The sequence below is a fragment of the Culex quinquefasciatus genome, chromosome 2, assembly GCF_015732765.1.
Source record: "Culex quinquefasciatus strain JHB chromosome 2, VPISU_Cqui_1.0_pri_paternal, whole genome shotgun sequence".
Taxonomy (NCBI): Eukaryota; Metazoa; Arthropoda; class Insecta; order Diptera; family Culicidae; genus Culex; species Culex quinquefasciatus.
In genome coordinates this window covers 157,547,287-157,561,230 of record NC_051862.1, presented here as the reverse complement: position 1 = coordinate 157,561,230, position 13,944 = coordinate 157,547,287, and the positions used below count along the sequence as shown (strand labels likewise).

Genomic DNA, 13,944 nt, shown 5'->3' with positions numbered 1-13,944 from the left:
TCAAATATATTTTATAGCGAGACAAGGACTTTCGGTCATAATTAAAAGCTCCTCCATATAAATTACACTTTTATTATCTGTCTTATCCACTAGTTAACAGTACGATTTGCTCGATTTTCCAATCAAAAGGTTTAATGCTACGGCACAGTTTACTACACACAGCTTAGGAGTGGTGGAAAATTCGCGGAATTTCACGGAAAGAGCAAGCAAATCGCGTCGCGTTTACAATACAAAGTCGAAACACCCTGCGCGGAGGCGACCACCTTTTAGTCTTCACGCCGACCGTGAAGAGGGGCTAGCCGGCAAGTGTGGGTGGGTGGGTTATGCTACATGCTACATGATAAGAGAAGGTAAAAAATGAGCTAATAAATAGGCAACTTAACAAACACGGACAGTCTCTTCAAAGAGGGGGTAAGCATCAGGTAGCGCAAATTTAAGGCAGTGGTCGATCGCGGAAGACGGTTCCACTGCACGTCAGGTGGTGGCCTACTGGTAATCTCTTCCGTCGTACTCGTTGGAGTCGTTCACGTCACCGTGATGGTGGTGCAAGTGCTCAACACTGTACATGGAGTACTCTTTGGGGTTGGCAGCGCGGTGCTTGAGTTCGACCGCCCGCTCGTACGCCGCGTGGGACTTTGAGGCGGACTGCATCATGTCGGAACTGGCCTCGGCAGAACCGGCCTCGTCGGAGGCTTCGTGCCGGAAGTAGTACTGACGTCGCTGGTACTGCTCGGGGCCGGAGGGGTGGTTGTACGAGATTACGTGATGGTTGGAGGAGGGGAGGGGAAGGTGAAGGGCTGGGATGGTGGTAATACTTGGGCGCTCCCGAGGATTCCTCGTCAAAGGAGGGATGTTCCGCGGTCGAACTGTAGTAGGGATGGTGCTTGTGCTTGGAGGAATCGATCTCCGAGTAGGTCGGATGAAGGTGCGAATCGCTGGGGAAGTTGTAGGTTAGGTCGGTGGACTCCGATGAGTGGTGGGACTTGTGGGGTGGTTTGTGCGCCTTCACTTGGTAGTTCATGGGTTTGTGGAAGTACACTTTCTGCTCGGAACCGTGCGAGGGTTGCTTGTCTAAGTAGGCCAGTGCTTCCGAAACTGGAGTAGGCCTAGCGTAGTACGATTTGTACTCTTGCTGTTGGGGTTCTTTTGCTTCGTATTGCGAGTAGATCTCGGGGTTGGCACTGGGCTTGCCGTACTGATCCCGGTGATCCTCGAAACTAGATTCAATTTGCTGTTCGTACTGCTTGTACACCGCGGAGGACTCACCAGCTTCTCTATGTTCTACGTAACCGTTGTCACTTCCCGATGGTTTCTCGTAGTGCTCAATGTACTTGGAGTGCTTTGGCTGATGTTCTACGTAGCTTTCGCTCTCAACGGAGGGTTTCTGGTAGTGGTACTGCTTGAAATCAGGCTCTTCGTAGTGCGGATAGGATTCTTTGATTGAGGTATGGCGGAAGCTAGGAGGAGTTGGTGCGGTCTTAAAGCTGTACTGATGGAAGTCATTCTCCTGACCGTACGACGGGTCTTTGGTTTGGAAATTAGGAGTGGTAGGATAAGCAGAGTGCGTAGGTCTAGGAAACTTGGGTGTCGGATATTTGTCGTCCTTTGTATAATACACAGACTTGGGCTCTCTGTAAGAGTGAGGAATAACTTCGGGGTGGGGACTAGAGAACTTGTACTCGTAATTTGCGGAAGGTGCTGACTCCGGTTGAGCAGTCGAGTAGTACTTGTGATATCCCGACTCATCCGGACTAGCCGTCGACCTAAATCCACCCTCGTAGTTCTGCTTGCTCGAATACCGCGTGCTCGCCGCACTGTACTCGTTCAGCTTGTCAAGTTCCGGACCCAAATGTCTCGGTCGATGCTCGGAGGCAGCCCCCGTTGGCTTGTTCAGCGCCAGTCGATTCCCAATCACCGGATTGTAGTTCATGCCCACATCAAACACCGAGTGAATCGGATACGAGTGCATGAACTCCTCAACTTGGGTGTTCGTATTCGAGTGGGCCACGTCCTGCTCGTGTGGGTGCGGCGAAGTCACGTAGTTCACCGGAGAGGTCACCGTTGGTACGGCCGAAGTCGGTTCCGGAATGCGCACCAGCTTGGGCACCGTCAGCGGAACCACGCGGTCAACGGGTACCGGAACCGGAACCGGATGGGGCACCTTGACCGGATATGGCACCGGGATCTTCACGGCGACGGTGTTGGTGATCTTGACCATTTTCGGCGGGACCTTGTGCGGGCCAACGTACGAGCCCAGATCGATCAGCTTTTCGCTGGCTTTTTCCAGCTCGGAGAAGTTCTGGTTCATCTCGTTGATGAGCTTGTGCTGGGGCGCGATCACGTCATTTTCGAGGTAGCTCGAAGAGTCGGGGGCGGCGGTGCTGCACAGGAGGGAGGTCGATAGCAGCAGGGGGAGGCTGACCTGGGAGGTAAAGGAAAATTGTGTAAGTTCAATTCTTTGGGACTGGTTAATGATTATTTTCATTTTATTTTGATGAAACTTCCAAATATGACCCCTCTTTGACATAGGAAAGTGGAGTTAAATGGGCATTTTAGGTCCAAAAAAACATTGAAAATCTTAAAATTGCTAGCATTTTCGTAAAACTTGATCGAATCCATTTCTTTTCTTTGCATTTGATTTTGAAAAGTCTTTTGAAGCACTTCAAACTGTATTCAAAATGGGATCCTGTATTAGTTTGACTTTTGTCCTTTTTTTTTTTGCGAATCGCTATTAAGAATTAATATTTCAAAAACCTCAATATCTTTTGCAACAGCTTCTCACACCCACACTCTCTCACGTTAAAAGTTTGAAATTTTCATGGACTTTAAGCCAACGGTATTAACTAATTGTCCATTCGCAGTTTTTTCACGGTTTTAGGATTTTTCTCTAACAAACTATCAACATCTTAACTTTTAACCTGTTAACTAAATAACTTTCACAGTCCAGACTGGATAATCCGAAGCCCCGAGTATCGTAATATGGGGCGCCACATAGGGCGAATTAGTACAACGGTTTTAGCTATGGTTTTTTTTTACAAAATTGATATTTGTGAATGATTTCGGTTAGAAAAAACACAAAAATACTAAATCGGTTTCCAAATTTGAAGCTGAAGACTGTAGTCCTGATTCGCCCCAGTTGTCAATATTTCGTCACCATCCCCATGGCCGCCATCTTGGATTACCGATTACTAGATCACTTTAGAGCATTTTTAAGTTCATAATTGAACTCAGCTTCCCAAAATAAGACAAAAATTTTTTCGTGATTCAATTATCCGGAATAAAATTTGTTAGAGATCCTCGAATAATCGGGTAATTTCTAAAAAAAACTTTCAAATTTACGTCTAATAAATAATCTTTAAAGCTTTCTGGAAAAAATCAGCGGAATTTCCATAATTTTTTTTTGTAAAATTTGAACTCTTTTTAATTTGAAAAAATAAAGATTTTTAAATCAGGAAATTACAAATGTTTTTAAAGGAGTTTGTGCCACCCCTAGAATTTTCGCAAAGTAGGTTTTTGTCTCCCTCTTTTTGATATTTTTCTCACAAATTGAGAGAACGAAAAATAAACTGTTCTTAAAGCCTTCTTTTTCATCTTATCTTATCTTATCTTATCAGACCCTAGTGCAGCCAATCTTTCGAAGGGATCCTGGAGAGTGCCTTAGGTTAGATGACGCCTAGCACTCTTCTTGTCATTTATTAACATTTGTAGTGCGCCATTGCATCGGAATGCATTGAAACATCACAAGCGTTAAACCGGCCAGGCCTACTGCATAAAGCCGTATCGCAGAGATGACTCGTAATTGGGTTGAGTTTGAGCACCGAGTGTTCGAACAACAACACAATTCTGAATCGACAGGGGAGGAAGAAGCGTGGGGACACACCACCATACGCTCCGTAATTTTGGTTGTATTCGTTGGGAGCACCATGCTAAGAAGGTTTGGTACTCCGGTACCCTCTGGGATGGGACATTGTATTTCCACGAATGCCCTGGACACTATTTGCCGTGGTTATAGCGCCACAACTCGCTCTTAAAGCCTTCTTTTTCAAATCATAAATTATGTTAAAATAAATCGAAAATTGATGAAAATGCATTCCTATCGTTCATTTTCTTTTTTCAATCAAATCAAATCACTTCCTAATATTATTATTATTATTCTATTTTTTATAATTTTCAAATCTTTTGACATTGCATTTTATAAAAGTCTCTGTTTGATTTTTTCAAAATTAAGCTTGACATTTCATATTTAAGCAGGTATTAGACTATGACAAACAAACAAACCCGCACTTTTTTGCAGTTTGACTGTTTGCCTGAATTTGTTTGCAAAAACGTCAGCCTGCATGAATTTTGCTTTGTTTGCGAGTTTGGCAATCTGTCAAACACGAAAAGTGCGTTTGTCATAGTTTAATACCTCCATTAGTTTTTTGCCTCCTTCGCGACCTCAAAAGAAAAGAAGGACATAAACTTTACTGTGAAAAAGATTTGCATTGCTTTATTTCATTTAAAATATAATTTAAATCGATAGTGAAAGAACATGTAAAACCATCCAATTTTCATTTTAAAATAACAACTAAATTTGGGACACTTTCTGCCTTTCTAGATTTATTTTTATTATTCATGCAAAAAACATATTTTTTTATTAACTCATAGCTTTACATGATTTATTGGTAGTAAAATATCTATTATCATGTAAAATTTATTGACATAATATTTTTCTGTGTGTGGCTTGCTCATAAATTTAAAATTATATCTTTCCATCAAATTTACTTCACTAATGATCAAATTCAAAAACATTTGTTGATTAATCATCTCCCTCATATTTGATTGAAAATTTTGTTTTTTTTTTAAACGAATTAAGTATTCCGAGAAAAAGCCATTTTAGTGTTCGTCACCAAATCGTCGTTAACACCTTAGAAAACGCTGTTTTAGTGAAATCCAGGACTCAGACAATGCAATGGGGCATCCTCTGCCACCCGGAGCAATCATCTCGATTTTAAAAAAGTGGATAAACTCCGTTTCTTCATTGATGGCATCTTTAGATAGCTCAATGACTAACACTTTTTCAGCGGATTTTATGTCAATTTATGATTTTTTCACATCACTTGTAGGGAGTCCTAGGAACGAGGTTTTGGACTTCCTTTCAGCGAATAATGAATGATATATTTGTTCTTTATTCTCGTTTTTTCCTTTTACACATTTAAATGCATACAGCAATCTACATGTGTTCTCGAAACAATCCGGAAAAACGATTCAAATTTTCACGGTTCACTAAACTTTAACCAATTGAAACGCCAACGGACACATATTTAAACCTCATGTTCCGAGTCCCAGCACCACAGACGTTGACCTTCTCGACAATTCACATAGGCACTTTGTCACCCAAAAGCTTCATTTGCATAGAATAGTTCACCATCGATGGCGGAATTGGAACTTACAATTTTCCACATCTTCGTTCGCCTCAACTCCAAGGCTCAAATACTGCAACAACTGCACACTATTTTTTGTTGTTCCTTCCCTTCACTTGCTTGTTTCAGTCCATTTGGTTGATCACTGCCCGTTAATCCACTCGATTGGAAAGAAAAGGTTCTTTGACGCTGCTGCTCATCACCAAGTATCACTAAGCTTAATTTTTTCCTTTCGTTTTTCTTCGCTCTACTTTAATGTTTTCACCAAACACTGCTGCACCCCCGCTGGCACAAGGAAATGTGCTCGGACGGAAATTGCACTGACTACTGTTGCCAATTTCACCCGTGGCCACCTCTTTTATACACTTTTTCACTTCAAAACAATGCAAAATGATGGGCCCGAGCCATCGGGCAAGCCCTTCACCGAAAGGCGAAACCGAACGGTGGGTCAAAGCTGCCTTCTGCCTGGGTTTTCCTCGCGGGAAAGGCGACGAGGGCACAGCTGCGAAAATTGACGGAATGTCAATCATGATAATGGTGGTTGCAAAACCGGTTTTGTAAAGGATTTTAGAAGAATTGAAGTAAATTGGATTAATGTTAAATTAAACGGTAAGATTCCATTTTTTAGAGACATGAAACGTTAAAAAGTTCACATCAACAGAAAAAATATTAGACTTTGAATCACAAAACCACCTATTTTGACTGAATTTAATTTCAGCAAAAAATGTTTTTTTTCCTTTAAATTTAAAAACTTAGTTCATAATTATTCAAAATGTTTCAGACATATAACATAAAAAATACGGTTGAAACAAAAGGATAAAAACTTGTGATCTTATCTCATGATAATGGATCTCTGTCTCGAACTGCTCAAGTCTTATGCAATAATAATGCTCGTTATTAGGGCATTATGGCATCATGATTAAAGTTTTCAATCGGATTTTGTTTATCTTGGTTGCATTGATACGCTTGAAATCAACTGTGAGTTTAGAACATAATGCAGATTGATTTTTTTTAAGAGTTACTACAGTATTCCCTAGCCCTGAAATAGTAATTTTTTTCCGGTTATCCAGGCATTGAAAAAAAAACTAATCTTTGGCTTTTTTTTTATTTCTTTTTTTTTTTATTGGCTTCAATTCAAAATTTGAGTTATAAAAATCAGTCAAAGCCATAGAGTAGAAGTAAAAATCTTCAAAAAAGGCAGCATTGCCTACTATTTTAAATAATGTTATTGAAATCTTTTGTATATCTGTTAAACATTGATTACATGTTACAATAGGGTGGCTCGAGACTCCCCAAAATTTGGAAGCGGTTGATTGCTTCCGAACTTTGCGCTTTGCATTTTAAAATAATAGGGTAATTTGTATGGGAAACCCTTCTTTTTACGCTTTTGATTTTTTTAATTATTATTTTTCGTTCAATTTTACAAACCAATACAACAGCGTTAAAAATGAGAAAATTCTCTAAAACTTTCTTGAAGAAAGTTTTGTCCTATTTTGCTCCTGAGTTGCTCTAAAAATCGTTTTTTTTATTATAATTTTGTATTTTTTTTATCCAGCTGAAACTTTTTTGGTGCCTTCGGTATACCCAAAGAAGTCATTTTGCGTCATTAGTTTGTCCATATAATTTTCCAAACAAATTTGGCAGCTATCCATACAAAAATGATATATGAAAATTCAAAAATCTGTATCTTTTGATGGATTTTTTTTTATTGATTTGGTGTCTTCGGCATATTTGTTGGTATAGATAAGGACTACACTGAAAAAAAATTATATACGGTTTAATTTTTTTGGATGGTTTTTAATTTCACTTTTTGTCATTAAAACTTGATTTGAATAAAAAAAACTTTTTTTTTTATTTTTTTGATATGTTTTAAGGCAGGGATGCTCAAAGTTTTTAAAGGCCGGGCCAAATTTGAAGCCCCAATGAGCTTGCGGGCCAAATTTGCAAAATAAGTAATTTAAACAAATGAAATTTCGTTATTTTAATTTAAAAGAATTGAAAATACAAAAAATTAAAATAAATTGTTTTTTTTAACTTCTGTTATTTTTTGAACATTTTCTTTAATTAAAAGTAGGGCAGTTGCAAATATTTTTCAAAGTTTATTTCGCTTCGCTGGTTCAAAAAATTTAAAAAAAAGTAATTTTTCACAAAACTGGAAAATTTCGATGGAAATAGAAGTCTAATCAACTCAAAACAATCTAAAATTATTTTTTTCTGCATTGGTAATACTCTTATTTATCTTGTTTGGGCTCGTTTCAAAATATTTTGAACTTTTATGAAATTACAATGTTCAGCACCGCAAAAAAAACTTTTTTTTTCTCACAAAAATAAAATTTTCGTCAAAACTTAGAAATTTTGGAAACTTATGATTGCAAAACAACTTGACAGGTATAAAATACATTTTAAAACACTTTTTTCATTTAAAATTTGAGCTGAATGTTCTTGTGATTTTAATAAAATTTTTAAGTTTTGTTTTTATGTTTTGAAAAGGGTGACATATATTCTTAATAATTAATGTAACAGCGTAATTATATCTTTAAATTAAGTGGGACTTATGGAAAATCGTTGAGAACTAAAATTTCCATGAAAAGATGCTAGAAACTGTTTTAGGAACCAGTAAAAATAAATTCAAATCATTATTTAAAAAAAATGAAAGATTCAACAAAAAAAAAAAAAAAATTTTAGCGAAAAAACATTATACATTGAAAATTTACTAACATTCAAATTACTTTTGAATAAATAACCCGAACATGCTCATATGATACCAAACGCAGAGGAATGCATTTTTAATTGATTTCAGTTGATTGCACTTATATTTCCTTTGATTTTTTGAGGTTTTTCAAAAATACATTTTTGCCCCTTATTTTTTCAGCCAATTCATAATAATTGGGTGAGGAGAGGGTTGGTCGATAAATTGTAAAATAGTTGATTTCAACATTTTGTCTGACTTGTTATCCAGCTGTCATGAGTTCGAATCCCGAGGGAAGGTTTCTAAGTGCACAGTAAGTTTAAGGGTCAGTTCATGAAAGGGTCATTATGACTTAGAAATTAATATAGATAGTATTATTTTTGCAATTATTAGAGATTTCTATGTAAGTGAAATTTAAACGTTTTATAAATATTTCCAAAAATGTATATGAAAGTTTACTAGTTTTACTCACATCGAAACTTGTGAAATTGTTCCAATTATTAAGATCTTTGTAAAACATATTTTTGTCCTTAATTGGGTATCAAAATATTGATACCTCATTTTTTTAATTAACAAAAAATAAAAAATATTATCATAAAAAAGTTCAAAATAAACCTTGATTTTGGAAAAGTATAAAATCACTTGACTAGTGGTCAACGGGCCATTTTACATGATTATTCAAAATGGGTCCACGGGCCACAAAAAATCACCTCGCGGGCCACGTTTGGCCCGCGGGCCATACTTTGGTCACTCCTGTTCTAAGGGACATAAAATGCCAACTTTTCAGAAATTTCCTGGTGCAAAAAATCATTGACCGAGTTATGAATTTTTGAATCAAAACTGATTTTTTTTAAATCGAAATATCGGTCGCAAAATTTTTTCAACTTCATTTTTTGATGTAAAATCAAATTTGCAATCAAAAAGTATTCTGGTGAAATTTTGATAAAGTGCACCGTTTTTAAGTTATAGCCATTTTAAGGTAACTTTTTTGAAAATAGTCGTGGTTATTAATATTTTAAAATCAGTTGCTCTTTTGAACTTTGTTGATACGACCCTTAGTTGCTGAGATATTGCCATGCAAAGGTTTTAAAAACAGGAACATTGATGTTTTCTAAGTCTCACTCAAACAAGAAACCATTTTCTAATGTCGGTATCTCAGCAACTAATGGTCCGATTTTCAATGTTAAAATATCAAACATTCTTGAAATTTTCCGATCTTTACGGAAACAATATTTTCATTTTTTTGAAATCAAGACTAAAATTTCAAAAGGGCCAAACATTCATTATTACGTCCTTTTGAAATGTTAGTCTCGATAAAAATGCAAATATTTGTTTTGCAAAGATCGGTACCATGGTGTGTTTCAAATATTCCAATTTACAGCTATTTTCGTGATTACTGGTAACTAACAATCAAAATATAAATAAAAAATCTAACTTGATTTCAAGTCCTTCTGTTCCAATTGTTAAAAAAAAATCCAGATGCCTTTAATAAAGGTGTTAGTAAGCTGTAAATGTATAATTTATTCAACATGTAATGAATTACACACAAACCCTACCCGAATTCAAAATAGGTTTAGTCTAAATCATAATCATTGGTTTAATCATAATCACATGTTATGTCCAGCAACATTTTTAACGAGAGGTTCAATACACTACAATGTAACTGAAACTAATTTCATCAAGCATTTTATACCGCTACGGTCACTAAATTAGATAACCGAAATCAACATTATTGATAAACATCGTTCGAGCCAAGTATAACTTATTTTTTTATGAATACCTTGTACATGACTAAAACACCTCGTTCGACAGTCGTATCAAACATCACAACCATAAAAAAAACCCCGACAACACTCAGTGCTTAACGTTTCAAAGCGAAAAAGCGCTCTTTCGCATGAGAATAGTGTACCCGATCGCCCATAAAGTGTTAATTGAGTGGATGGAAGGCTCCAATTATTAATCACCCAGTTGCAGCCGGAGATGTGCGTGAGAGTTTTTTTTAGTCGACATATCACCGGAGAATCCTTGTTTTGCCCCGCTCGTGTGTAATTCTGAATGAAAGTGATAATTACTGGTGCTTTGTTTGCCGATGGACGATGGATTTTAAATGCTAGTGGCAGTGTGTGATTAAAATTTGATTACAGAAACAGTCGGGGAAAAGCAACCCTACGCTGTGATTTCTATACAGATGGATTTTAATTGTTGACTTCTATTGTTTTAACCAATAGTTAATGTTTACGATTTCATTTGAAGAATTTATTTTTGATAACTCTTATTAAAAATAAATTAGTTTGAGATTTGGAGTTGAATTTATTCGGGTTCAGTGGAAACAAATTATAACGTAATAACTCAAAAAATAATGTTCCCAATAATAGTCATACTCCAAGCGAAACTTATTTGGAGATATCGTGGAGATTTTCCCTTATCCTCTTAAAAAAGTGTAGTATTATAACTTCCCATCTTCCAAATCTCTTTCCTTGTCCCTGGTGTTTAGTAGAGATGGGAGTGACCGGCAAAGGACGTCTGTCACTGTTTCCCTACTATTTTTCATTGAGCAATACAACATTCAATATTAACCATTTGCTCCAGAATTTCCAGAATTACCTTTTTAACACCTAACACTAGTTTCATGTATTTATGAAGCCATTTAATAGAAAAAAAAACTAATGCCTTCATAATTTGCTAACAAAAAACGTCTTTCTACTTAATGTTCAGCAAAACTCCCTCGCCTTTGTGTCTTTGATTGTGAACAAAGTTGTTACATTTGACGCAAATGAAAATGCGCAACTATTGTTCAGTACAAACCTAGACAAAAGAAACACCCCGTTTTCAAAAGGATTCCCCGACCCACTGAATGACATAAACATAGCCTGCTTCGCTCTAATTATTACGCCAGCAAACATTGTTCTCAATTAGTCGCTAATATTTATACATTCGCACAAATATGCACAAGGTTCCGCATTTACCTAACCTCCTCCTATCCTCCATCGTGAAGGAGAACGGTTGGCGATTACGTCTTTAGCAACAAACGGTGGCGTCGACGCGTCAAAGTGACGTATGCGCGCTTAGTTGGCGTGTTATTGTGATTAATTTGCCGGTTGGGCGCCCCAAACTGAGCCGTGGTCGATAACATTCAGTCAGTCAGTTGGCCAAATGGTTGGGGCTGCGTCGATTCGCGCACACTTTTCTTTAGCGATTATGGTACTAAAATATTTGCTCTGGATGGCTATGGGAGCTGTCATAGACTATGGGATTTAAAGTTTTTGACCATCTGCGGAGAATTTGTGTTTTTTTTGTATTTTTTTATTTTTGTTATTTTTTTTTGTATTTTTGTATTTGGGTAATTCTCTACCAACTCACACGAAATCGGGAAAAGTTGCCCCGACCCCTCTTTGATTTGCGTGAAACTTTGTCCTAAGTGGTAACTTTTGTCCCTGATCACGAATCCGAGGTCCATTTTTTGATATCTCGTGATGGAGGGGCGTTAAGACCCCTTCAATTTTTGAACATGCGAAAAAAGAGGTGTTTTTCAATAATTTGCAGCCTGAAACGGTGATGAGAATTCTCAGAATTCCGAAAAAAACGTATTTTTCATCGAAAAAAACACTAAAAAAGATTTAAAAATTCTCCCATTTTCCGTTACTTGACTGTAACATTTTTTGGTACATGTCATTTTAAGGGAAATTTTATGTACTTTTCGAATCTACATTAACCCAGAAGGGTTATTTTTTCATTTAGAACAAAATTTTTCATTTTAAAACTACGTGTTTTTTTTAACTTTGCAGGGTTATTTTTTAGAGTGTAATAATGGTCTACAAAGTTGTAGAGCAGACAATTACACAAATTTTGATATACAAACAAAAAAGTTTTGAAAAAGTTGGTCGTCGTTGAACATGGCCGTTCATGGTCACCCGCGACAGACACGGACGACGAAACAAAGAGAAACGCAAATAGTAACTTTTCCAAATATTTTTTTCTTAAAATCGCGATAACTCGTGATGTTTTTTTCTGCTCTACAATTTTGTAGAACATTGTTACACTCTAAAAAATAACCCTACAAAGTTAGAAAAAACACGAAATTTTAAAATGAAAAATTTTGTTCTTAACGGTACACATCAACCAGAGCTGTTGCACCCAGATTTTAGTTACAGACATTTTAGTATTTTCGAAACTACGGGAACTATCGATATAATTTTTTATTCATCCCCTAAAGTACTGTCTACTAAGCGATTTACAACAAAATTTGCCAATTTTCACAATCAGACTGTTGCAGGATTGGGTCCGTAAGTTTGTCGATTTAGGAATAAGAAGACAACAACTTCCATGGTTGCTGTGCACCCTTAATTAAAAAAATACCCTTCTGGGTCAATTTAGATTCGAAAAGTACATTAAATTTCCCTTAAAATGACATGTTCCAAAAAAAATTACAGTCGAGTAACGGAAAATGGGAGAATTTCTAAAACTTTTTTTAGTGTTATTTTCGATGAAAAATACGTTTTTTTTTCGGAATTCTGAGTACGCCATTAAATCGGACGTCTAATTTTACATAAAAGTCCCTTTGACACAAAATTTCTATCTCATCACAGTTTCAGGCTGCAAATTATTGAAAAACACCTCTTTTTTCGCATGTTCAAAAATGGAAGGGGTCGTAACGCCCCTCCATCACGAGATATCATAAAATGGACCTCGGATTCGTGATCAGGGACAAAAGTTACCCCTTAGGACAAAGTTTCACGCAAATCGAAGAGGGGTCGGGGCAATTGCTGTGTGTGTTAGCGGAGAAATACCATTTTTTGTATTTTTGTATTTTTGTATTTTTGTATTTCTGTATTTTTGTATTTTTGTATTTTTGTATTTTTGTATTTTTGTATTTTTGTGTTTTTGTATTTTTGTATTTTTGTATTTTTGTATTTTTGTATTTTTGTATTTTTGTATTTTTGTATTTTGTATTTTTGTATTTTGTATTTTTGTATTTTTGTATTTTTGTATTTTTGTATTTTGTATTTTGTATTTTGTATTTTTGTATTTTTTTGTATTTTTGTATTTTTGTATTTTTGTATTTTTGTATTTTTTGTATTTTGTATTTTGTATTTTGTATTTTTGTATTTGTATTTTTGTATTTTTATTTTTGTATTTGTACTTTACATTTTGTATTTTGTATTTGTATTTTGCATTTTGCATTTTGTATTTTTGCACTTTGTATTTTGCATTTGCACTTGTATTCCTGTATTTTTGTATTTTGTATTTTGTACCCTTTTGTACTTTTGTACTTACTCCCTTGCATTTTTGTACTTGTATTTCACTTTGCACTTTGTATTTTTTATTTTGCACTTTTGCATTTTTGCATTTGTATTTTTGTATTTTTGTATTTTTATTTTGTATTTTGTATTTTGTATTTTGCATTTTGTATTTTTGTATTTTGTATTTTTGTATTTTTGTATTTTTGTATTTTTGTATTTTGTATTTTGTATTTTGTATTTTTGTATTTTGTATTTGTATTTTGTATTTTTGTATTTGTATTTTGTATTTTGTATTTTTGTATTTTTGTATTTTGTATTTGTATTTTTGTATTTTGTATTTTTGTATTTTGTATTTTGTACTTTGTACTTTGCATTTTGTATTTTTGTACTTGTATTTTTGTACTTTTGCATTTTGTACTTTGTATCTTTGCATTTTTGTATTTGTATTCTTTGTACTTTGCATTCTTGTACTTTCATTTCCTTTTGTACTTTGTATCTTTGTACTTTTGTATTTCTTTTACTTTGTACTTGCATTTCCTTTTGCATTTGTATCTTTGCATTTTTTGTATTTTGTATTTTTGTATTTTTTGTATTTTTGTATTTTTGTATTTTT

At 35.4% G+C, this 13,944-nt stretch overlaps 1 protein-coding gene across 1 annotated transcript; it reads right to left on the bottom strand.

Moving 5' to 3' along the window:
* Positions 1–314: 314 nt before the first annotated feature.
* Positions 315–5,444, bottom strand: LOC6045651 (cyclin-T2). The gene is given in 3 exon segments (XM_038250866.1): positions 315–792; positions 794–2,422; positions 5,433–5,444. Coding segments are annotated over 3 exon segments (1,947 nt in total). The 3' UTR covers positions 315–486.
* Between the last annotated feature and the right edge of the window lie 8,500 nt (positions 5,445–13,944).